General features: G+C 43.8%; 1 protein-coding gene across 5 annotated transcripts in view; it reads left to right on the forward strand.

Annotated features, from left to right (window-relative positions):
• TAF12 (TATA-box binding protein associated factor 12) overlaps positions 1 to 24,096 on the forward strand; it is a 40,445-nt gene that overhangs the window by 13,525 nt on the left and 2,824 nt on the right. For all 5 annotated transcript variants that reach the window (XM_077480997.1, XM_077480995.1, XM_077480998.1 and 2 more), the window contains 3 exons: positions 9,215 to 9,472; positions 11,363 to 11,440; positions 11,521 to 11,635. In XM_077480997.1, coding sequence (XP_077337123.1) covers positions 9,299 to 9,472; positions 11,363 to 11,440; positions 11,521 to 11,635 — 367 coding nt within the window. In that variant the 5' untranslated portion in view covers positions 9,215 to 9,298. The remainder of the gene's footprint in view (positions 1 to 9,214; positions 9,473 to 11,362; positions 11,441 to 11,520; positions 11,636 to 24,096) is intronic.

Consider the following 24,096-nt stretch of genomic DNA (forward strand, 5'->3'; position numbering starts at 1 on the left):
ACCATCTGCAGTGCAATAATGTGTGTATACTAAATTAAACATGCTTCACTGTGTATTAATGCTGAGTATCTGCAATAAAAATCCAACAGAGTTGATATTAATGTTTCCATTATAGTTGAGTGGTGTTGAAGGGGTCAGTAGTGGTTCAAATAAAATCAAGGATAACACTACACATATATAGGGGGTTATGATTTTTGTGTGTGTCATTTTTTTGACTTGGATAGTAATAACATACAAGAGCGTTTCCACTTTCACCACAGATTTATACTTCCCCTTTGTGGGAGTAAATTCTCTGCAATTGGGGTTAGAAACAGTGTTGAGCACATACATAGTGGAGTGGGAAATGGTTAAAACCTTTAGTATATAAGTGTAATAAATGTTTTTTTTAATATATATATATATATAAAATTAGTGCTGCACGATTAATCGTCAAGAATTGTTATCGCGATTCTTTCTCGTTGCGATCTTGATAAGTGTTTCACGATTCTTGCTATGCAAAGAATTATCTCTGAAGCCACAGCCATCAAAAGAAAGGAAGAAAAAATCTGGGCAGTCTGCCAAGAAGCACAACATTCTTTATCAGTTGAAGAAGTCCTAAACATTGTAATAATTTGTAAATGGAAAAGACTTTGAGGGTTATTTACGAAAGGCAAATCCACTTTGCACTGCAATGCTGTTTTTTATTTTCCTTGCATGTCCCCCTCGGATCTGCAGCGACTTTACTTCCAAGTGCACTCGCAGTGCAAAGTGGATTTGCCTTTAGTAAATAACGCCCTTTGTGTGTAAGGGAGGAAAGCTTAACCACCTAAACACTAAACCTTTTTCTGACATTATATATCTTTATTAGAGACCCTAGAGAATAAAATGGTTGTTGCAATATTTTATGTCACACTGCATTCTAATTTTGGCCAGAATCGTGCAGCTCTACTATATATATATATATATATATATGTGTGTATATATATGTGTGTATATATATTTATATATAAACAAACAAAAAAAAAGTTTTGGCTGTAGTTGAACTTTAAAATATCTTTCTGCCCCATGTTTAACCCCTTAACCCCAAGCGTACACAGATGTGCGTACTCGGTTTTCCGGGGTTATACCGGGATGATGCCCGCAACTGCAGGCATCATCCTGGTACTGTTTTTTAGAGCCGGCGTTTGGCCTTCCAGCTATAACAACCGATGCGGCTAAAGGCTGCTGGAAGAAACTGACGAAAAATAGGTGTGCCAAGCTTGTAGCATCATACTCCAAAACTTGAGGCTGTAATTGGTGCTGTGAATACTTTTGTGTACATGTGATTGTTTTTTTTTTTTATATATATAAATTACAAACTTCTTACACGTTGTACTTATGGTGTATTAATTGTAGAATTTTGAGGACAATAATGAATTTATTCCATTTTGGAATAAGGCTGTAACCTAGCAATGTGGAAAAAGTGAAGCGCTGTGAATACTTTCCGGATGCACTGTATGCAAGCACAAGGAGGGCATGTATTTTATGCTAGGTGTGCAGGGGAGACAAAAATGGTGGACGAGAGAGCAGTACTGGATTTTAAGTCATTGTCTAATCAACAAACACAAAGTATGTTTTATGTGGGTTCTTAAGCCCAGTACACACAGGCTGAATGGTGGGTGACATGGACCAGCTCAATAGAAACCGGCCGACATTCGGCCCATGTGTACTGCCACCGAAGGATCTTGACGGACTGCTTCCCGTCAGCCAATAGCTGAGAGTGCTGACCGGAGTGTTCTGGCGGGTGGGGGGGTGTGTTTACCTGTCAGAACACAGTAGAACAACAGGGGATATCGCTGTACAAACATTGGATTGTTAGTGCAGTGGTTACGACCTGAGTTGTCCACTTTTTTTATTTCTTTTCTTTGTTCAGCCCGCTGGGTTGAATGAAAAAACAAAACTAGCAGTGTGTACAAGGCTTTTACACTGGTTGCTGCCCATGAGGCTGAATTACTAAAGGATTTGAGAATCTTAACACTAAATTGTGTAAATATTCACTTCAGTTACCTATTCATGTGTAGATGGAATAAGTAAATCGGTATTAGCTTGTCACGATTGGTCAATCTTTACACTTTTTTTTGTGGGAGAGCATGAGCATTTTCAACTTTTTTTGTAAATCAACTTCATTGCACGCAGCATCACATTTTTTAAATGGTGTTTTCTTGTGAAAGACCGCTTAAATGTAATCTTTGAGATTGGCATCCTGTCGCCCACATGAAGCACCTAGCAACCTTTTTATATCCATGTGATATGACGCACATGTTGTAATCTTCTTGATCCCAATACATGTCTTTCCTGAATACTTCCATGTTTTCGGTTGCCTCCTAATGTCAGCAGTCACAGGAAAATGTTAAAGTATCAGGGCTGCTTTCATTATAGAATTTTCCTGTTTAAATTGCTGGTGATTTCCAGTATATCCATTTCATTTGTTTTTTTTGTTGGGTATCATAGACCAGAGTCAGATCTTCAGATATTGTGAAGAACTGCCTGTGGGCCATGAGCCAAGTGGATGATATCTGGTATAGCTGGTATATGCTACTTTTGTTTCATCGATCTGATATGTTGTCCCCCCTTGAGGGTCGGTTCACACTGAGGCAGCGCGACTGCCTCAGGCGACCTGCATCTGACTTCAGCGGTGGCTTGCAAAATGACTTCTGTATAGAAGTCGATGCAAGTTGCCTGAATTCGCCCCAAAAGTAGTACAGGAACCCTTTTCTAAGTCAGAGCGACTTGTGTCACTCCTATTAGAACGGTTCCATAGTACAGAATGGAGCACAACTTGTTAGGTGGCTAAGTCGCTTGACATGTTGCCCCAGTGTGAACCGAGTCTCACTGTTTCAAACCCATGGTGAATTTACTGATTTACAAGGTATAGAGTTTCTGAAAGATTTTCAAATCGGACCCTGAGAATTCTAGTATAACCTTTTCAGCATTTTTACTTATCATATAATACTTGGATTTAAAGTGATGTTGTTGCCAAATTAAAAAAATACATGTATGATACAGTCTGTCACTAGCATTAACATAGCAGTCTTTATTTTTCTGGGTCCCCCGTAACATAGTTTTACATTTTAAACCAGCCAGTAAATTTTTCCCTAAAATAAAACATGTTATACTTACCTGCTCTGTCCAGTGGGACTGGCCCTGAAACTTCTCCTCTAGGTCCCCTAGCCAGCACTCTCTGCTCCTCCTCTGCTGTTTCTGCTCCCATAGTAATCCAACTTTCTATGGAGGCAGATGTGTGGGCTCATTCCTGAGCCAAGCCATGTGTGTCCATAGATGCACACAAAGTGGCTTGGCCCTGCCCTCTGTCTGCTCACAAGAATTGATTGACAGCAGTAGGAGCTGCAGGAGTTTAATTTAAAATTATTTGCTTATGTAAAGTCCATCTAATATTACCCTCTCCACTGACTGAAAATGTTGGTAATGTTGACAAGGGTAGTTACATTGTTCCTCCATAGATACAGTGGAATAGTGAATGTAGCCTTCACTAAGAGGATGTGCGTTATTGGATGATCACCACATGGAAATAAAGGAATAAGAGCTTCAGCAAAATTATTGCAGTCAGCACATCTAGAGATTGGTAGGCCATCATATATTAGAAGTTTGTTTTTGGATTTAGTTGAAGTTCAAAAAGGCAAAAACTAATTTAATTATAAAATAAAACTTTTTTTTGTCCACATATTTCTTGTGGCTCAGGAGTGCGCTTGTGGTCTCCTGTGACCGAAAATCAGCAGACTGTTGGCTATTGTCACAGAAAAGCGCAAGACTGGAAGAATCACAAGAATAATGTCGGGATCCACCCAGGTGCCTGATGGGCAGCTGGCTCAGCCTTACAGCGCACTTCCCCAGCACGGCGCTCCAGTAAGCTGGAGGAGGATTCCTGCAGCTACAGACATCATCCAGATATTTTTTTTTCAGCTGGCGATTCCCTGCAATGTAAAATACATTCTAGTAGCTGTTTAGCTGATTGATTGCTTTTACAGTGAGTGAATGACCCCCTCCCGCCACTCTCTGGTGCTTCTCCCTGCTCGCCCGTGCGATCGGGGAGCCTGAGAAAGAATCAACCGCCAGAGGTGATTTCCCATAGAGCTGTCCCTGGCCATCTCTATGACCCATGGAGGCCGGAAGCAACATCATGACATCCCTCTGGCGCTGGCAGATATAGACTTATAGAACCCAGATCTCTCCATAAAGAGGACCTGACATGCCCTATTCCTATTACAAGGGATTTTTACATTCCATGCAATAGTAATAAAAGTGATCAAAATTAAAAAAAATTTTAAAATAAAAATAAAAGAAACCAAAAAATAAATAAAATTAAAAAGCCCCCATCCCCTTGTGCTTGCACGCAGAAGAGAATGCATACGTAGGTCTCGCCCGCATATGTAAACGGCATTCAGTACACATGTGAGGTATCGCTGCGAACATTGGAGCAAGGGCAATAATTCTAGCACAAAACCTCCTCTGTAACTCCAAACTGGTAACCTGTAAGAAAAATGAAAACGTTGCCTATGGAGATTTTTAGGTACCAAAGCTATTCCACAAGTGTGCACAATTTTAAAGCATGACATGTTGGGTATATACAGTCTCGTACAAGTGAGTACAAGTGAGTACACCCCTCAGTTTTTTTTACATTTTAATTCTCTTTTCATGTGACAACACTAAAGAAATTACACTTTGCTACAGTTTAAAGTAGTGAGTGTACAGTTTGTATAACAGTGTAAGTTTGCTGTCCCCTCAAAATAACTCAACACAGCCATTAATGTTTAAACCGTTGGCAACAAAAGTGAATACACCCCTAAGTGAAAATGTTCATAATGGGCACAAAGTGTCAATATTTTGTGTGGCCATCATTATTTTCCAGCACTGCCTTAATTAACCCTCTTGGGCATGAAGTTCACAAGAGCTTCAGAGGTTGCCACTGGAGTCCTCTTCTACTCCTCCATGATGACATCACGGAGCTGGTGGATGTTGGAGACCTTACGCTCCTCCACCTTCCGTTTTGAGGATGCCCCACAGATGCTCAACAGGTTTTAGGTCTGGAGACATGCTTGGCCAGTCCATCACCTTTACCTTTAACTCCTTTAACAAAGCAGTGGTGGTCTTGGAGATGTGTTTGGGGTTGTTATCGTGTTGAAATACTGCCCTTTGGCCCAGTCACCAAAGGGAGGGGATCATGCTCTACTTCAGTATGTCATAGTACATGTTGGCATTCATGGTTCCCTCAATGAACTGTAGCTCCTCAGTGCCGACAGCACTCATGCAGCCCCAGACCATGACACTCCCACCACCATGCTTGACTGTAGGCAAGACAAACTTGTCTTTGTACTCCTCACCTGGTTGCCGCCACACACGCTTGACACCATTTGAACCAAATTAGTTTATTTTGGTCTCATCAGACCACAGGACATGGTTCCAGGAATCCGTGTCCTTAGTCTGCTTGTCTTGTTTACTGTTAAACTTTTTTGTGCATCAACTTTAGAAGAGGTTTCCTTCTGGGACGACAGTCATGCAGACCAATTTGATGCCATGTGCAGCGTATGGTCTGAGCACTGACAGGCTGACCCCTCCACCCCTTCAAGCTCTGCAGCAATGCTGGCAGCACTCGTACATCTATTTCCCAAAGACAACCTCCTGGATATGACGCTGAGCATATGCACTCAACTTCTTTGGTCGACCATGATGAGGCTTGTTCTGAGTGGAACCTGTCCTGTTAACATACTGTATGGTCTTTGCCACTGTGCTGCAGCTCAGTTTGAGGGTTTTGGCAATCTTCTCATAGCCTAGGCCATCTTTATGTAGAGCAACAATTCTTTTTTTCAGATCCTCGAATGAACATGAGGTCCCATGTTGAACTTCCAGTCACCAGTATGAGAGAGTGATAACACAAAATTGAACACACCTGCTCCCCATTCACACCTGAGACCTTGTAACACTAATGAGTCACATGGCAATGGAGAGGGAAAATGGCAAATTTTGCCAAATTTGGACATTTTCTCTTAGGCGTGTACTCGCTTTTGTTGCCAGCGGTTTAGACATTAATGGCTGTGTGTTGAGTTATTGAGGGGACAGGAAATTTACACTGTTATACAAGCTGTACACTCACTACTTTACATTGTAGCAAAGTGTAATTTCTTCAATGTTGTCACATGAAAAGATATAATAAATTATTTACAAAAATGTGAGGGGTGTACTGTATTTACTTGGAGTAACATAATCTTTCACATAATACACAAAAATTGGGGTAAATATTGTGTTGTGGTGTTTTTTTTTTTTTTTTTTTTTATTCATGAAAGAGTTTTTTCCCCCCAAAAATCGCGTTTGAAAAATTGCTGCACGAATAACGTTTGATATAAAAAAAATTGACCGCTATTTTATTCTCTAGGGTCTCTGCTAAAAAATGTAATATTTGGGGGTTCTGGGTAATTTTCTAGCAAAAAAAATTATTTTTACAGTGCCTTGAAAAGTATGCATACTCCTTGATCTTTTCCACATTTTGTCTTGGTACATTGTTACAAATGTAAATGTATTTTATTGAGATTTTATGTGATAGACCAACAAGTGGCACATAATTGTGAAGTGGAAGAAAAATGATAAATGGTTTTCAAAGTTTTTTTTTTTACAAAGCTTTAAATTTTCTTATGGAACACTGTTCAATCCATCATCCGATAATGGAAAGAGCATGGCTCAATTGCAAACCTACCAAGATATGGCCGTGAACTTAAACTGACAGGTCAGGGCAAGGAAAGCATTAATCAGAGAAGCAGCCAAGAGGCCCATGGTAACTCTGGAGGAGCTGCAGAGATCCACAGCTCAGGTGGGAGAATCTGTCTACACGACTATTAGTCCTGCACTCCACAAATCTGACCTTTATTGAAGAGTGGCACGAAGAAAGCAATTGTTGAAAGAAAGCCATAAGAAATTCCGTTTGCAGTTCGGTAGAAGCCATGTGGAGGACCCAGCAAACATGTGGAAGATGGTGCTCTGGTCAGATGAAACCAAAATTGCAGTTTTTAGCCTAAAAGCAAAACACTGTGTTTGGTGGAAAACACTGCAACATCGCCCTGAACTTGCCATCCCCACCATGAAACCTGGCAGCATCATGTTGTGGGGATGCTTTTGTTCAGCAGGGACAGGGAAGCTGGTCAGAGTTGATAAAAAGATGGAGCAAAATACAAGGCAATCTTAGAAGAAACCCTGTTATAGTCTGCAAAATACTTGAGACTGGGGCGGAGGTTCATATTCCAGCAGGACAACGACCCTAAACAAACATACAGCCATAGCTACAGTGGAATGGTTTAGATCAAAGCATATTCATGTGTTAGAATGGCCCAGACCTAAATCCAATCGAGAAACTGTGGTAAGACTTGAAAATTGCTGTTCACAGACACTCTCCATCCAATTTGACAGAGCTTGAGCTATTTTGTAAAGAAGAATGGGCAAAAATGTCACTCTCTAGATGTGCAAAGCTGGTAGAGACATCCCCAAAAAGACTTGCAGCTGCAATTGCAGGGAAAGGTGGTTCTGCAAAGTATTGACACAGGGGGCTGAATACAAATGCACACCACACTTTTCACACATTTATTTGTAAAAAAAATTGAAAACCATTTATCTTTTTCCTTCCATTTCACAATTACGTGCCACTTTTATGTTGGTCTATCACATAAAATCCCAATAAAATACATTTATGTTTTTGGTTGTAACATGATAAAATGTGGAAAATTTCAAGTGTATGAAAACTTTTTCAAGGCACTGTACATGTAGGTGAGAAATGGCAGAATTGGCTTGGATGGCAAGTGTTTAACTGAGATCATTCCTGTAAAAGTTTCCTCTGTTTTTCATTAGATTCAAGAGGGAGATTGGTGTATGGTGTTTACAATTTTCTCCAAACATATTGGGAAGGACTGAATCCATTAACCTTATTTGTGTAAGCAGGTAGCAGTAGCCAGTCACATACTTGCTCTCAATATCAAACATGCATAAGTAGAAGTTAACAGATTTGATGTTGACAGAACACCAACCTTCCTTTCATTTTGTGTAAATATAATTTTTTAAATCTTTAATTGATTTTTAAATATGTAAAGTAATAGCAAGGAACACGTATGTTCAAAGAAAAGTAACACACAAAAGGAGGGGTTGGTTATATTTGAATCTTTGAGTCAACCAGCAACTCCACAACTTACCATCTGAAGTTTGATGCTACCTTCTTTCCTTTCTGCTGATTTTAAACTCCTAATCTGTGTAGTTTGGCTACATAAATGTGTTCAGTGGTTAAGCAAATTGGGTGTGTCAGTTCCTGATTGCATCGATTTGTGTTGCGTTCTTATGGGCCCAGATGATAGCTAATGTACCAGAACACAAAAAAATCTTATTTAAAGTATGTTTGTTTCTTGCAAAAATTAAAGCTGAACTCTGGGAAATGGAAAAGTCCTCCCTTACAGTGGGGCGGCAGGCACGGCAGGCAATAATTGCTCATTTACAATGAGGGGGGCTGCAGTTTTGCTTACCTGATCCTCCACTTTCCCTGGCTCCCTCCCCATGCAGCTTCTTCTCCCCTGCATTTCAGTGATCAGCCCTGGAGGTCATCAAGGCTGATGCAGAGACCATAGCCCTAACACCAAAGGACAGGCTATTACCTGAGCAGAGGGATGTGGAGGATTGGGTAAGTAAAGGTGCTTTTGTGTTCCCTAGACTAAGACCCCTTTCACACCACACCGCCCTTTGCATCGGCGGTAAAACGCCGCTATTTTTAGCGGCGTTTTACAGCTGGATTTGCGGGCATTTCGGGCGCTAGCGGCCGCGAAAGGGTTAAAACCGCCGGCAATATGCCGCAATAGCGCCGTTTTGCCGGCGGTATTACAGTGCTGCCCCATTGATTTCAATGGGGAGCAGCGGTGGAGGAGCGGTAAACACACCGCTCCAAAGAAGCTGCTGGCAGGACTTTTGTCTGACGTCCGGCCAGAGCAGTGCTGTAGTGGGAAAGCCCTCGGGGCTTTCACAGTACACACAATGGTGCAGCTTCTTTAGGGCGGATTGCAGGCGCTATTTCTAACGCAATAGCGCCTGCAAAACGCCCTGGTGTGAAAGGGGTGTAAAAGAGTAGGTAATCCTTGCAGCCCCTAGAGTTTAGCTTCTGTACAAAAGGGTACTCTGTATTGTCATTTTCTCTTTTCATTTTTTGCTATTTTTACAGCTTCTCGGGCCTGGGCCCCACACCCCAAAACAGCGTGCTGACGTGTCCCGGTTGGGTGAGCTGAGGGGTAAAGCACTCCAGATTATGAACCAGTTCGGAGCTTCCACACTCATCAACCTGTCTAACTTTTCAACTTCCTCTGCCATGTCTGCCTCAGCCACTGTGAAGCAAGAGCAAACTGTGGCCAACAGCACTGCAGGAAGCAAAGTACCTGGAACAACACCAGGAGGAGGGCGAGCAAGTCCAGATGCCAACCAGGTAATATATCTTATGTTAAATCACTGCTGGAATTGTTGAAGACAAGGAATACCTTCTGTTCCCCTCATGTCCTGCATCAGATGTCTCATCTAAATGTAAGTTTCAAGAAGCACTGTTTAAGGGACATTGACACTTTGCCTTTAGCCTACTCAGAAATGTATACTTACCTGAGCACTCCCTGACCACCTTTTTTCGCTGCTGGAGCCCTCATTGTTAGGACAGGCTTTCAAAGTACATGTCCTCCCCTGTAACAGCACTTAGTCCCCAGTGGCCAATTACTGAGCCTGAACATGTGTGGCATGATATAAGTTCTGACCCCAGTCCACATCTGAGCTTTAACAGATGAGGATGCTAAAGCAGAGTGGCATAGGAATGTAGCTTGGTAAATATATAAATATGGGAAGGTGGGCTGCATACAGTCATGGCCGCAATTGTTGGCACCCCAGAAATGTTTCCAGAAAATCAAGTATTTCTCACAGAAAATGATTGCAGTAACACATGTTTTTCTATACACATGTTTATTCCCTTTGTATTGGAACAAAACAAAAAAAGGAGGAAAAAAAGCAAATTGGACATCATGTCACACAAAATTCCAAAAATCGACTGATGAAAATTCTTGGCACCCTTTCAAAATTGTGGATAAATAAGATTGTTTCAAGTATGTGACGCTCCTTTATACTCATCTGGGGCAAGTAACAGGTGTGGGCAATATAAAAATCACACACCTGAAAGCAGATAAAAGGAGAGAAGTTCACTTATGCCGCGTACACACGATCGGAGTCCGGACAATCCACCCGTGTATGGGCTTCGGCTGACTTTTTCTTCCCAAAAGTCCAGCGGATTTACAAAGAAGTTTTGACTCAAAATTGTCCGCCGGACAATCTGCCCATCTGTGTGCTAGTCCGCTGGACTTTTGAAATGAACGGACTTGGCCACACACAGAGAAAAGTCTGTTCATATTGAACGTGGCTCCAGGTAGACGGGACTAGCGAAGAAAGGTCAATGTCGCCGCCTACAGCGGTGAGATTGACACTTCGCTAGCCCAATCACCTGGTATAAAGGGGAACCCCTATGCCAAAAAAACGGCATGGGGGTCCCCCCAAAATCCATAGCAGACCCTTATCCGAGCATGCAGCCCGGCCGGTCAGGAAAGGGGGTGAGGATGAGCGAGCGCCACCCCCCACCCCGAGCCTTACCAGGCCGCATGCCCTCAACATGGGGGCGGTGCTTTGGGGAAGACTGTATATGGCTGATACTACATGATGTTTATATTATTGACAGTCTCAGCTCTGTTTCTGTGTCCCTTCCCTCCAATTGGCTTCGCAGAGTGTAACTTTAGCACGCTGCCTACTTTTTTTTCCTGAACTATTAGACAAGCTTATAAATTCTGGACTCTAGGTATTCATGGAACTCAGATGATTGTCATTTGAATTGGGCAACAGTAGTTGTGCCGAGTGAAGCAGTCATTTGACCAAATTAGGAAAACCTTGAACTGTAACAGCTAACAGGAAAAAAACTAAATTAAAAGTTTAATTTTGACTATGCCCCTTTTGTAGTAATGTGTGCTACAGCTAGCCAGTTACTCTTAAGTTTGTGCCTTTTCATTTCTGTACCTCATATATATGCACACCTCATGGTTTATTGTGATAGCGGTCTGTTAAATCAGATGTTTAAAGCCTCTTTGTTTGACTATGTATGGTAAAGGCAGTCAGTGGATATTCTGAGTATAGAACTGTAAAAGCTTTAGGCATTGCTGCATCATCAAGAGCAGAGGTAAAGTAATCAGTGCAGAATGGTCTCCTGTTAGAACATTCTATTTAACAGGATTTGTCAGTTTATTTAATATGCTATTTTATATGTATGTTTTTAACTCTTGTTACTAATTTTCAGGTATTGACCAAGAAAAAGCTTCATGATTTGGTCAGAGAAGTTGATCCAAATGAACAGTTAGATGAAGATGTAGAGGAGGTAAGACATTCAAAAATGCAACTCGACACTGTTCTGAATTTAAATGGCTTGGTGACTCATGATCATTTCTCCCACTCCAGATGCTGCTGCAGATAGCAGATGATTTCATTGAGAACGTGGTCTCTGCAGCTTGCCAGCTAGCCCGACATCGTAGATCAAACACATTGGAAGTTAAAGATGTTCAGCTTCATCTAGGTATATTTTGCTTTTTGTACTCCTGTTTGGAATCATGCTGGAGCTTAAGATGTCAGAATATATAATTTCTAATGACATGCATGATATTTTATTTTTGCATGACCTGTATTTGGCATTGTAGTCCTTTCCAGATCCAACTGCACTTATTAAAGCCTACAATCTTTGCGAATCCATTTCCCTACCATATCTAGAAAAATATCTGACCCTTAACCTACATCATTCCCTGTTTAAAAATTATCTGAAGACTTAGACAAATGGGCTCCAACACTGCCTCCTTTGGGAGACTGAATCATGTTTCAATGAACATCCTACCCAGGATATTCTATTGCTTTAAAATGCTCCATATAGGTATGAAAATAAAAGATCTCAGGGGAATACAGGACCCAAAATAAAAAAAATGGACACTATACACTCCCCCAAAAATTAGGAATCCCAGGGATACGAAAACGTTTGTTACCCCCCCCCCCCCCCCCAAAAAAATAATGATCCTGTTCCCTTAAAGCATGTTAAACAGCAAAGCGCTTGTGCTGTGTAATTTGTATCACCTGAAATACCTGGCTAATCCTGCGTAGTTCTGCCTCCCCCCTGTAAACTGACCACAGTTTAACGTGTCTGCTGAGCCCTGACACCGTGGTCAGTTTACGAGCCTCTGTCATCCGCAGCTCTCCTTTTGTCCTCTCTCCCTGCCTGTCAACATTTTAGTGGCAATTTCCCACATGCGCCTATATTGGTACAGGAGGGACCCACAATCTCTTTTAGAGTTATTCCTGCTGTTACCCACTGCTATTGCAGTAAGTGGATCTGTGGTCAGTTGCACCCACTGTGGGCAAAGGAGCGTGAGGAATCTGAATCTATGTGGTATAGCTGAGACAGTTGAAATGTGAGGTAATAGAGATTCAGGACAGGGAGGGCTGTTCCGCTCAGATCAGTAGGGTTCTTAAGGACTCTCCAGGCCAGCTTATGTCTATTGGAACCCCAAATGAATGTCCTGAGTATGGCCTCCATTGATTTAAAGAATTTTAAGGGAAATATACAGGTGTGTGCCAAAGCATGTATAATATTTTGAGTAGTAATTAATTAATGAAGCCCTATACACCGTGTGGCAGTCTTGCCCACACTTGAGTTTTAGATTTTTTTTTTATTAAAAAGGGTTTCTGTGTTCAGGGGTATTTAGTTAGCCGGTGTCCTATTCACCAGTACTCCAAGATATTTGATAGTGTTTACTCGCTGGAGTGGTAATTGCTACTGTAGCTTGGGAGAGGGGAAGCTGTCCATTGGTAGTATTTGGTATTTCTCCCAATTAATATTGAGGCCGGAGAAGTGACCAAAAAACTCAATTGTATGTAATGCCTTCTGGAGAGATGTGGTGGAATTGGCCAGATATAGTAGTGTGTCATCTGCATATAAGCTAATTTTTTCAGTTAGGGATCCAAGGCAGAGACCCTGGATCTCGGAGTCTTCTCTAATGGAAATTGCAAGGGGCGTAAAGAAGCGGAGACAGTGGGCAGCCCTACCTGGTGCCTTTGGATAAGTCAAATGTCTGGGAGGTTGTCCCATTGGCCACTACTTTACCCTTGGGTGCCAAATATAATAAATTAACCCACTTAATAAAATTAGGTCCAAAACCAAAGCTGCGTAAGCATCCCCAAAGGTATCTCCACTCCACTGAGTCAAATGCTTTGGCAGTGTCCAAAGCCACCACCACCTGGGACCCAACATTAGTATGTGTCGCTTGTAAGTTAATATATCATTTTCTGAGTTTGAAGGAGGTGTTACTTCCCGACATAAATCCAGCTAGGTCTGCATGGATCAGGGTTAATTTCACCTGGTTAAGACAGAGGGCAAGTACTTTGGGCAGAATCTTTATATCTACCTGGAGGAGTGATATGGGCCTGTAAGATTCCGGGAGACCCAGGTCCTTGCTCGGTTTACGTATGAGTATAATAACCGCCTTGATGGAGGTAGGGTGAAGCTATCGAATAGGTGGTTATAGAGGGATAATAACTTGGTAAGTATCTCACTGTATTGGGCGTAAAATTCTATGGGTAACCCATCTGACCCTGGGGCCTTGGATCTGACGAAGCTCGCAATTGCCCTGGTTATTTCATCTAGTGTAAGGGGTGCGTCTAGCATAGCCATTTCGGTGTCATCTAGCTGCGGGAAGGTGAGTTGTAGATCTTCTAATTGGGCTTCTGTGGTGGAGACCTGGGACTTGTAAAGCTGAGTAAGGAAGTCCCTGAATTTGGTAGTGACAGCTTGGGGTTCTGTGATCTTTTCCCCATTAGGGCCAGTAAGTGAAATGACAGTGGGGGTCTATCTTCGCTATGTACTAGGTAGGCCAGCAGTTTGCCTGCTCTCTCTACATGTTCAAACAATTTTTGTCTGGCAAAGAAAAGTTTTCTCCTGGCCATCTCGTGCTGTAGCTGATTGGCCACCCTCGTTTGTAGCTTGAATTGGGCAGCCCCAGCAGGAGAGGGGTCTAACGTGTAACCCTGCTGAGAGGAGGACAGATCCCGCATTGCTCGCCCTAGTGCAGCTACTGAATTAGCCTTCAGCCTGTTGATGCAGGAGGTCAGCGTTAGGCATGCGTGTAATTTAAAGGCTTCCCATACTATGTCTGAGGATGCAGATCCGTCATTCTCTAAGAAATAGGTTCTCCAACTGTTACCAAGCTCATCATCCTCCGGCAACAGGGTGAGCCAGAACGGATTCAAGTGCCACGTACCGGTTGGTTTGTCCAACGGGACAGAAAGGCTAGTACAATAAAGGGCTATGGTCGGAGAGTAGTCCAGCAGAAAACTCAGCTCTCAATAATCTTGGGACAAGGGTATTGGATATGAGTATGAAATCTATGCGGGACATGATGTTAAGAGTGGCCGAGAAACAGGAGTATGCTCGATCAAATGGGAACTTAAGGCTCCAGGTGTCAGTGAGATTAGGAGGTGATGAGTCGGGAGAATCTAGTGTGGGTTGGGGCTGTACTGGGTAATAGTGAGGGTGAACATTTATCCAGTGCTGAGTTTAGCGTAGTGTGAAAATTTTAAAGTTTATTATTCTGGGCTGGGAATGGAATTGTGTTTCTGATTTAGAAAAGGTCAGCAGAGGGCGCCAAAGAGTGTGTGAATGAGTGTAATGTGTGGAACTGCATAGGAAAGGGAAAAGATTGATGGGAGGCTTTGTCTCTCAGCCAATACAGCTTGCCAATAGAGTGAGGGGGTTGGGGCTTTAACAGACAGGCAAAGCCCTGAGGAAAGCGAAAGTTTAGGTGGGTAAACTTCCCTCCCTCACATTTTTGTTCCGTTTTCATTTGTTGAGGTGAACCACATACTAGCCTGGTCAGAGGGACATGTGCCGATTCCATCGGCAGTCCATATCCCAGAAGTAGAGAACTGGAAGGCAGATTATCTCAGCTGCCAGCAGATCTGCCCAGGTCCCTAAACCCAGAGGTGTTCCAGCTAATTTTCCAGCATTGGGGATGGCCAGAGGTCAACCTATTGGCATCCAGGTTCAACAATAAGCTACAGCAATTTGTGTCCTCTCCTTCCACATTTGTGGTGCAGGATTCGGAGAGAGGTGGTTCCAGTCATTCTGGTGGCACCAACTTGGCCCAGAAGGCCCTGGTTCACGGAGATTGCGAGACTGACAATAGACGGGCCATGGGCGCTTCCACGTTGCCCCGATCTACTGTCTCAGGGTCCTATATTCCACCCCGATTTACAGTCTTTAAATTTGACAGCATCTCAGGACCACTAGTGTCTACCCTAGTGAATGCTAGAAAAGCTGTCACTAGGAAGATTTATCATAAGGTCTGGAAGACTTATATTGCTTGGTGTGAAGCCAAAAAATTTCATCCTCAGAAATACGTGATTGGGAGAATTCTTTCTTTTCTACAGTCGGCTGTGGAAATCAGATTGGCTTTGAGTGCAATCGGAGGTCAGATTTTGGCCTTGTTAGTATTCTTCCAAAGGCCTTTAGCATCCCATTCGTTAGTCCGAACCTTTATGCAGGGGGCGACTCATTTGCTTCCCTCCCATTAGGTCACCTATGTGTCCTTGGGACTTGAACTTGGTGCTGTCTGTGTTACAGAAACAACCATTTGAACCTATCAAGGAAATTCCATTAGACTTGCTGTCACGCAAGCTAGCCTTCCCGATGGCCATCGCTTCAGCTAGAAGGGTGTCGGAGTTGGTGGCCCTTTGGTGCAGGGAACCATACTTTATCCTTCACCACGACAGAGCTGTATTACGACCTGTTCCATCCTTTTTGCCAAAAGTGGCGTCGGCCTTTCATTCAAATCAGGACATTATTTTGCCTTCTTTTTTTCTGTCAGCCTCGCTCGGCGGAAGAGAGACTGCATTCATTGGATGTTGCCCGGGCAGTAAAGGTTTGTCTAGATCTGCGGAGATCCGAGGATCAGACTAATTTTTGTTTTACCAAACGGACCCAAGAAGGGGCAGGCAGCTTCCATTGCAAATTGGGTCCATCAATTGATCATTCAGGCCTACGGTCTGAAACATAAAGCTCCTCCCTTTAGGGTGAGAGCTCATTCTTCCTGGGGTGTAGGAACCTCCTGGGCTTTTCACCATCAAGTATCTGTGGCTTAGATTTGTAAGGCTGCTACCTGTTAAGGGCAGCACAGTGGTGTAGTGGGTAGCACTCTCGCCTAGCAGTAAAAAGGATCGCTGGTTCAAATTCCCACCAACGACACTACCTGCCTGGAGTTTGCATGTTCTCCCTGTGCCTGCGTGGGTTTCCCACGGGTACTCTGGTTTCCTCCCACGCTCCAAAGACATGCTGGTAGGTTAATTGGCTTCTGTCCAAAATTGGCCCTAGAATATGAATGGGGACCTTGGATTGAGGGTAGGGACTAATGTGAGTGTGCGATGTACAGGGTTAGGGACAATTCTAGACACACACCCACACTCACTCAGGTTGAACTGGATGGACTGGTGTCTTTATTCAACTTTACTAACTATGTAACTATGGTCTTCAGTGCATACGTTCACAAAATGTTATCAAGTGGATGTTCAAGTAGCTGAGGATTCGGCTTTCAGCCGGAGTGTACTGCGGGCTGCCGTATAAGTTCTGATGGATAGTGATTGGCTGGGTGTCTCTCTCCACTCAAGGCTATTGCTCTGGGACGTCCCAGCAGGTAATGAATATTAGCCTGACTCTGTGTCTCATGATCTATGAAAAAGAAAATAGTATTTTTCGTCATACTTACCTGTAAAATCCTTTTGAGTGCATCATGGGACACAGAGAACTCGCCCCTCTTCTTTTTTTTTTTTTTTTTTTTACCGATAACACAGCGGCTCCCTGCAGTCATGTGACTCCTCGGTTCTCTCTCCCCTCCTCCCTCCCCTCCTCCCCTCCCCATCAGCGGCAGTACTCGGCCCTGCCCACTGGAACTGTCAGCCAAGGAGAGGAGAGAGGAGGCACTTAAGCTCAGGAACAGGCTGTGTTATCGGTACAGATAAGCATATTTTATTATATAACACAGGCACATGGGTACTTATTGTTATATTGCAGAGAGGATGGGAGCATTTTATAGAAGTGGCTTAACAACCACTTTAATTTAGCCCACATAACTGTAGCTTCCCTTTTAAGCTGGCCATAGACAGTTTGAATCTCGGAAGGTTCAGCAGGAACCATATATGGGCAGGCTAAATGTACCCACATTAAACGATCCATTGGGTACAACCACTCTATTGGATTTTACATGCAATTATTGCTAGCGACTGTTATAGCAGATAGCAATGATTAATGTGTTCTCCCGGCCTGGATGGCTCCCCACACAGGGATTATTGCTTCGCAGGAGGAATTTCCCCATCAACACGGGCTGTGTTTATGGAGGGAATCAAACGATTTTCTTTGGGTTGCAGGAAAAAAAAAACGCTCAGCCTATGGCTGACCTTAGACGACGAAAGCTTTTCTTGGTGGGCTAAAAAAGTAGTTAACAGGTGCTCCATGAGCCAGTTCTATCCCTAACTTTGAATGAGAGGAAGCTGGTGGGGTTTGTGTTTTTGGCTGCTTTGCAAACCCTGGAGATAACCATTTATTAATTTTGCTGAAGTTGGGGAAACGCTAATAACTTTGCTTCTCTGCCTTTTGGCTAAGACAAAGTGTAATATCTGTTCTTAGTTGTCAGAGGAGGCGCTATGCTACTCCCAAATGGGGAGGGCAGATGCAAATCCCAGGGTTGGCCATCTAATCCAGGGGTGACCGGTGAGCTATATGCTCCGGGGCACACATATGACCGGGCTACTGCTGTCTGTGTCACAATGTGCCATGGCCGGCAACCACCCCGTGCTGCTCGGGTGATGGGTCTGTCTTTGGAATGCGTCCAGCCCCATTCGGACAGTGAGGATGACTCCGTGTCCGGGTCAGCGCAGGAAAAGGCGATTGTAGGAGCGCTTATTACAGTGGTGCAGGATACCCTAAAAATGGAGGATAAGGCGGGGGGAATCTACAGAGGTGTCAGTTCCTTTCGGGTCCCACAAGCCGACTTGCACGGCTAAGGTGTTTCCTTACCCAACTTATTTTGTTACGTTTATTTACAAGGAGTGGGGAAAACCGCAGCGGGCCTTTTCAGTCCCAAAGCGCATGGTGGTTCGTTACCCCTTTGAGGAGAGTCTCCTGAAGAAATGGACATCTCCGATTGTTGACAGGTTAAATTAGGTAACCACAATTTGGAAGGTACTCCTGCTTTCACAGACCCTGCCGTCAGAAGGGTCGAGGCGGTTGCCCGGTCCATGTTTACCATGGTGGGGTCAGGATTACGGCCAGTGTTAGCCACGGGCCTGGTATCACAGACGCTTGCTGAATGGGCTAAATTGTTGCACTGTGAATTGGAGAAGCAACAGGCTTCCCCGGTCTGCGTGGAGCTGGTGCAGGGCCTTAAGTATGTCTGTGATGCGGCATCTAAGACAGCACTGGCAGACTTGCCCTTCCAGGGGGAGAGGCTATTTGGAGCCTCGCTGGATGACATTAAGAATGTTACTGGGGGTAAGAGTACGTTACTCCCACAGTCCAGAAAAGGGAAGGAGCCACGCCGTAGGCAAGGGCCCTCCTTTTCCTCTCAGACGGGGATTTTTTGTCTGCCCGGGTTGGCAGGTAAGCGTTCCCAGTCCGACAAGGTGTCTGCTGAGGGACAAAAGCATCCCTGGTTTCGCAAGTCAAACAAGTCTGCCAGCAAATCTGTTACCACACGAAGGTGGGGGGGTCATCTTCGGGAGTTTGCAGCCCAGTGAACCTCTCTACTTTCTGACCAGTGGGTGTGCGAACTGGTTTCCTCAGGGTACAAGATGGAGTTTCTTTCTTGTCCAGCAAACAGATTTTTTCCCTCCAACCTTCATCTTCTTCCAGCTCGTCGGGAGGCCCTGTTTGGGACAGGACCTGCTGTTGCGTGGGGTGATATTGCCTGTACCAACGCCGGAAAGGTACTACGCTGACGTAGTACGAATGTTGGCGACTGCCGATGCAAGAGGACCTTCTGTCGCAAAGTCCAGCACTTCATCCTGCTTTACCGTCACTGGCTTTAACGGCATGGCTGTTGAAAGCCAGGTGCTAAGGGACTGAGGTCTGTCGGATTTGGTAATATCCACTATGTTGAGGGCATGGAAGTCATCTTCTCTGAAGATTCATCATCATACATGGAAGGCCTACATCTCTATGTGTGAGGAGATGGGGTGGCGTCCACGTACATATTCAGTTTCCAGGATACTGCTGTTTTTGCAGCGAGGAGTGAATCAGAAACTTGCATTAAGCACCATTTAAAGTGGTTGTAAACCCTTACAGACTACTTTGACCTACAGGTAAGCCTAGGTTAAGGCTTACCTGTAGGTCCATGAAATATATCCTAAACCTACACGGTTTAGGAGATATTTGCAAAAAGACAGGCACTGCTGTCTACAGCTCATGCGTTGTAGACAGCGGTGCGCAGGCACACTGAGCATGCCACTGCTAACGGCGATATGCGCGGAAGTGACGTCATCGCTGCTCCGGCGCTGTGAGTGGCCGGAGCAGCGATACCCGGAAGAAGATGGATACTCCGTGCTACAGGGGACAGCGGTGACATCGCTGGCTCCTGTGTCAGGTAAGTGACACATAATGTGCTACTATGCGATGCATAGTAGCCCATTATGCTTTACCTTTGCAGGGAGACAAAGAGGAAGTAAACCCATCAGGGTTTACTTCCTCTTTAAGGGGCAGATCAGCTTTGGCTATCTTTTTTCAGCGTCCCTTGGCGACTCATTCATTGGTGAGTACGCTTGTTCAGGGGGGTTCGACATGTGGCCCCTCTGGTTCGACCACCAGTAACTCCATGTTGTTTGAATCTGGTGCTTCAGAAACTGCCATTTGAAAACATTAGGGAGATTCCCTTATTGACACTCTCTCAGAAAGTAGTTTTTCTAGTGCCCATTACATCTGCCAGGAGGGATTCTGAGTTGGTGGCCTTGTCTTGCAAGTCTCCCTACTTGATCCTCCACAAGCATAAGACGGTGCTGCATCCGCAGCCTTAGTTTCTTCCAAGGTTTTTTTGGCCTTTCATCTAAATGAGGACATTGTGCTTCCATCCTTATGTCCTCAGCCATCACACCCCAAAGAGGTGGCTTTGCATTTCTTGGATGTAGTCCGGGCTCTGCGGGTTTATCTGTCTGCTACAGCTCCTTTTCAGAGGTCGGACTTGCTGTTTGTATCGGTGGCTGGTCCGTTGAAGGAACTGGCGGTCACATCGGCCACCATTTCTCGGTGGATCAGAAAGATTGTGGTTCAGGCTTATGCCATAACGGGATGGGCGCCTCCCTTTCCTGTCTCAGCACATTCTACCAGGGCAGTTGGTGCCTCTTGGACTTTCCGATATCAAGCGTCTATTTCCCATTTGTGTAAGGCGGCGACCTGGTCGCCCGTTCACACTTTCACAAAATTTTACAAGGTTGATGTGAGCGCATCTTCGGATGCTTGTTTCAGCCACAAGGTTTTGCAGGCGGATGTTTAAAGTTGCAACTCCTCCGTTGAGGACCTCTGGTTGTTATGGGTGGAGTTATTGTTGTTTGCTGTTCCCACCTGTCGTTTCTTTGACATTGCTTGGGGACGTCCCTAAGGTCAAGAGCTGCTGTGTCCATCAATGAACGATAGAGAAAATAGGATTTTTGTACTCAACATAAAATCCTTTTCTCTGAAGTTCATTGACGGGCATAGCACCCACCCCTCCTATTTATGTTTGTACTGCTTTTGACGAACTGAGCTGCTGGATGCAGTGTGAGAGGCTTTAGCCAGTAGGACTGCTCTCTGGGCTGTACTGTGCAAGTGTTGCTGTTTTTAACACATTTCTGCCTAACCCTCTCCTAAAGGAGCGATATATAACCATAAGGTCAAGAAGAGCTGCTGTGTCTGTCAATGAATGTCAGAGAAAAGGATTTTACGGCAAGTACAAAAATCCTATTTTTTCACTCTCCTCTCCACTTCCTTCTCCACCTCTTTCTTTTATTTAAGCCCTTGTTTGTCACTTTGTATTTTTATGTTTGTACACGGTTTTTGCACGTGTGACTGGTAGGGTGTAGGTCCTCGGGCCTGTCATGAAAGTCTTGGGAGGGGGTGGACATGGCCTTCTGGATTAATTTGCCCTCTTTCATGGGGTCTCCCTTCGGGGGAGCCCCACCAAGTACTTAGGTGGGTCTGCTTCGGCCGACCCTCCAGAGAAAGGGTCCTGTCTAGCTTCAGCCAGATGGACCAAGTGTAAAGTACCCCAGTCCCCGTCTGGAGCCTAATGCCCTCAGGGGATCAGGGCAAGGCCCTCTGATTTTAGAGGGCTTGTGTACACCCTTGCTTGTTTTTGTGTTTCGCTCTTTATGTGTGTGCACATTTTTTGGCACCGGGTGAAGTTTTTGAGTTTTTGCTTGTTTTTGTGTTTCACACACACCATGGGCTTTCGGAAAAATAAATAAAATAGGCTAATAAGAACTATGATGCATGAGAAACTCACCTCCAACTTCAATGATAGCCATGGCAAGTTTCTAAAAATATGTGATCCTTGGATGCAACGCTCAGGTGAACATAGACCGTACCCTTCTCTCAATGTGTCTGCATGTAGATGCTGTAACCTGGCCGGTGTTCTGGCATATTCAGTCCGGCCATCATATAGCGTCCGCCCCGTACTGCGCATGCACAGTACGGGGCAGAAGAAACTTCGGAAAATTTCCAAAGCTGAACGGCGCCTGCGCCGTGAGTGGAGGTGGTAGCCGCACCATGCAAGCGGACATAGGGCTGTGAAAATTAGACGGCCCCTCGTGGGCGAGCTTTGCTCGCCATGCTTCGGGCTCGGCCTCGCTGCACTCGGCTCTTTTTTATTCTAACTCTATGTCCACTTGGATGGTGGGGCTAGAACCTGGACTCAGTGCGCAGGCGCCGTTCATCCTCGGCTATTTTCGGAATCTGTGTTGCTGTGTACTGCGCATGCGCAGTACACAGCGGACGCTATCTGATGGGGGACCTTATATGATAAGACACCGGACCATGAGAGAATTTTCCTAGCCTTTCCTCGTTGACGGATATATTACACTAGTTCTTTGGCCAGATACCATTTCATCACTGTTTTGCAATACCAATTGACTCCCCCTACCAGAGTATCTTGCAATGCAATTGGCGATTTAACTATGTTGTATGTTTTGTTTTGCCACTTTACTCACTCTCCTTTATTGTGCCCCGTTTTTTGTACATTGCTTTCCTGTATAAAAAACGTTTGGACAATCCCCATAAAACGGTGTGAAACAAAGTAGTTATCAGGATAGCAGGCATTTGCACACTCCAGTGTGTTCTCCCAAGAGAATATCTGCAAGACAAGTCCAGTCTCCCCAACAAGGAATGGTACATGTGTAAAATCAAACATTTCATGGCCTCCTTCATGAAACAAAGACATCCCTACTATGACTACATTAAAAAATATCTGCATATTAACAATGCATGGACATATCTTAGCTATTTATAATAATCTAATGTGCCTTTCAACCAATTTCCCTGTATGCTCAAATAGGAACACGACCTTAGAGAGAAATGGGAAGATAGTAAACTAGCATTCTTCACCTCCAAAATATCCATAAATACCTCTTTCATATCTTCATTAGGTGTTATACAATGCTTACATGAATGGCAGCCTGTGTCCCAAATGTGCGTGGCAACTGCCTCACAGGGTGTAGCAGTAATTCATACTTGGGGGACCTGTCTGAAGATTTTTGATTAGGATTTACAATTCTAAATGCCCCCTAGAAGCTCTGCTGGCCAAACCTTTTGAGAATGTACCCAAACCTACCAGAAAACCGATTGCATAATATAATCCTAGCTGCTAGAATGGTCATAGCTAGATAATGAAAATCTTCCAATATTACCTTTGACCTAGTTAAAACAAAGATATCATGGATTATGATCAACATCAAATTATCAGCAACACTAAGTGTTCACATCATGGTGCAGAGACGTCAGTTTTTTGCACACGTTCTGCAAGGGCACAAAAAATAAAAAATGTTCTCTATTTGCCCTATTCACACCACACAACACTGGTATCGCGTGCAGATTTTTTTTCTGCTCAGGGATCAGCAACGTGTGTGCAGTGTTCTGCATGGTGTGACTGAACCCTAAACAACTCATTTTTATATGGTCTGAAATCTCTGTATAAAATTCAGTTTGGCAGAGGACCTATAAAGGAAAGGGACCACACTCCTAGGATTCAGTTACTATATATCTATGAAACACACATTGCATGAAGACGTTCTTCACATATTTTTAATATGTATCTTGTCTACAAATCCAAGTACAGAAGATCATATGTTAAACCTCCTGTTTTTAGTTGTTGCAGTATTACCTTTTGATTTTTTTTTTTTTTTTTTTTTTTTTAATATGTGTATGCGCAGAATTATAATATGCATTTGATAACTCTTGTTGACTTTTTTTTTTCAGTTTGATAAAAAGTTAACAGGAGTTGTAATCCTTCCACACTGTCCAAAGCTACAAAAAAGTTTTGACTTTAGATACAATTTAAATGATACAGTGTTTATATATTATGCTTATATAATAAATGACACATGGCTATTACGTTAAGCATAAGGCCTTATGTACACTTCTGCTGGTAAACAGGCATTTTTTTTCATTTGCCCCTGAACTCTCCTCTATGATATCTTATCAGTACATGTACACAGGGTCGTTTTCAGTAATTTCTAGGCAGTTGAGTTTAGAAGCATTTTTTGTAATGCAACAAAATGGGTTCAGACGGATGTTCTGAGACATTTGAAACACTAAATGCCTGTAAATGCTGTTAAACGCGGTAACTCGTGTTTAGCAGTGTTTCGTTTACAGACATTTTTCATTTTAACAAATGCTTCTAGGCGCAAATGCGGCTAAATGGACCATTTTGGACGCCAGTTTTTAGCTGTCAAGTTAAATCATTCAGGAGAGGTTAAACAGCGTCC

Source organism: Lithobates pipiens, unplaced genomic scaffold (genome assembly GCF_037356315.1).
Source record: "Lithobates pipiens isolate NorthernLeopardFrog02 unplaced genomic scaffold, aLitPip1_a1.2 Scaffold_16, whole genome shotgun sequence".
NCBI classification, from domain to species: domain Eukaryota; kingdom Metazoa; phylum Chordata; class Amphibia; order Anura; family Ranidae; genus Lithobates; species Lithobates pipiens.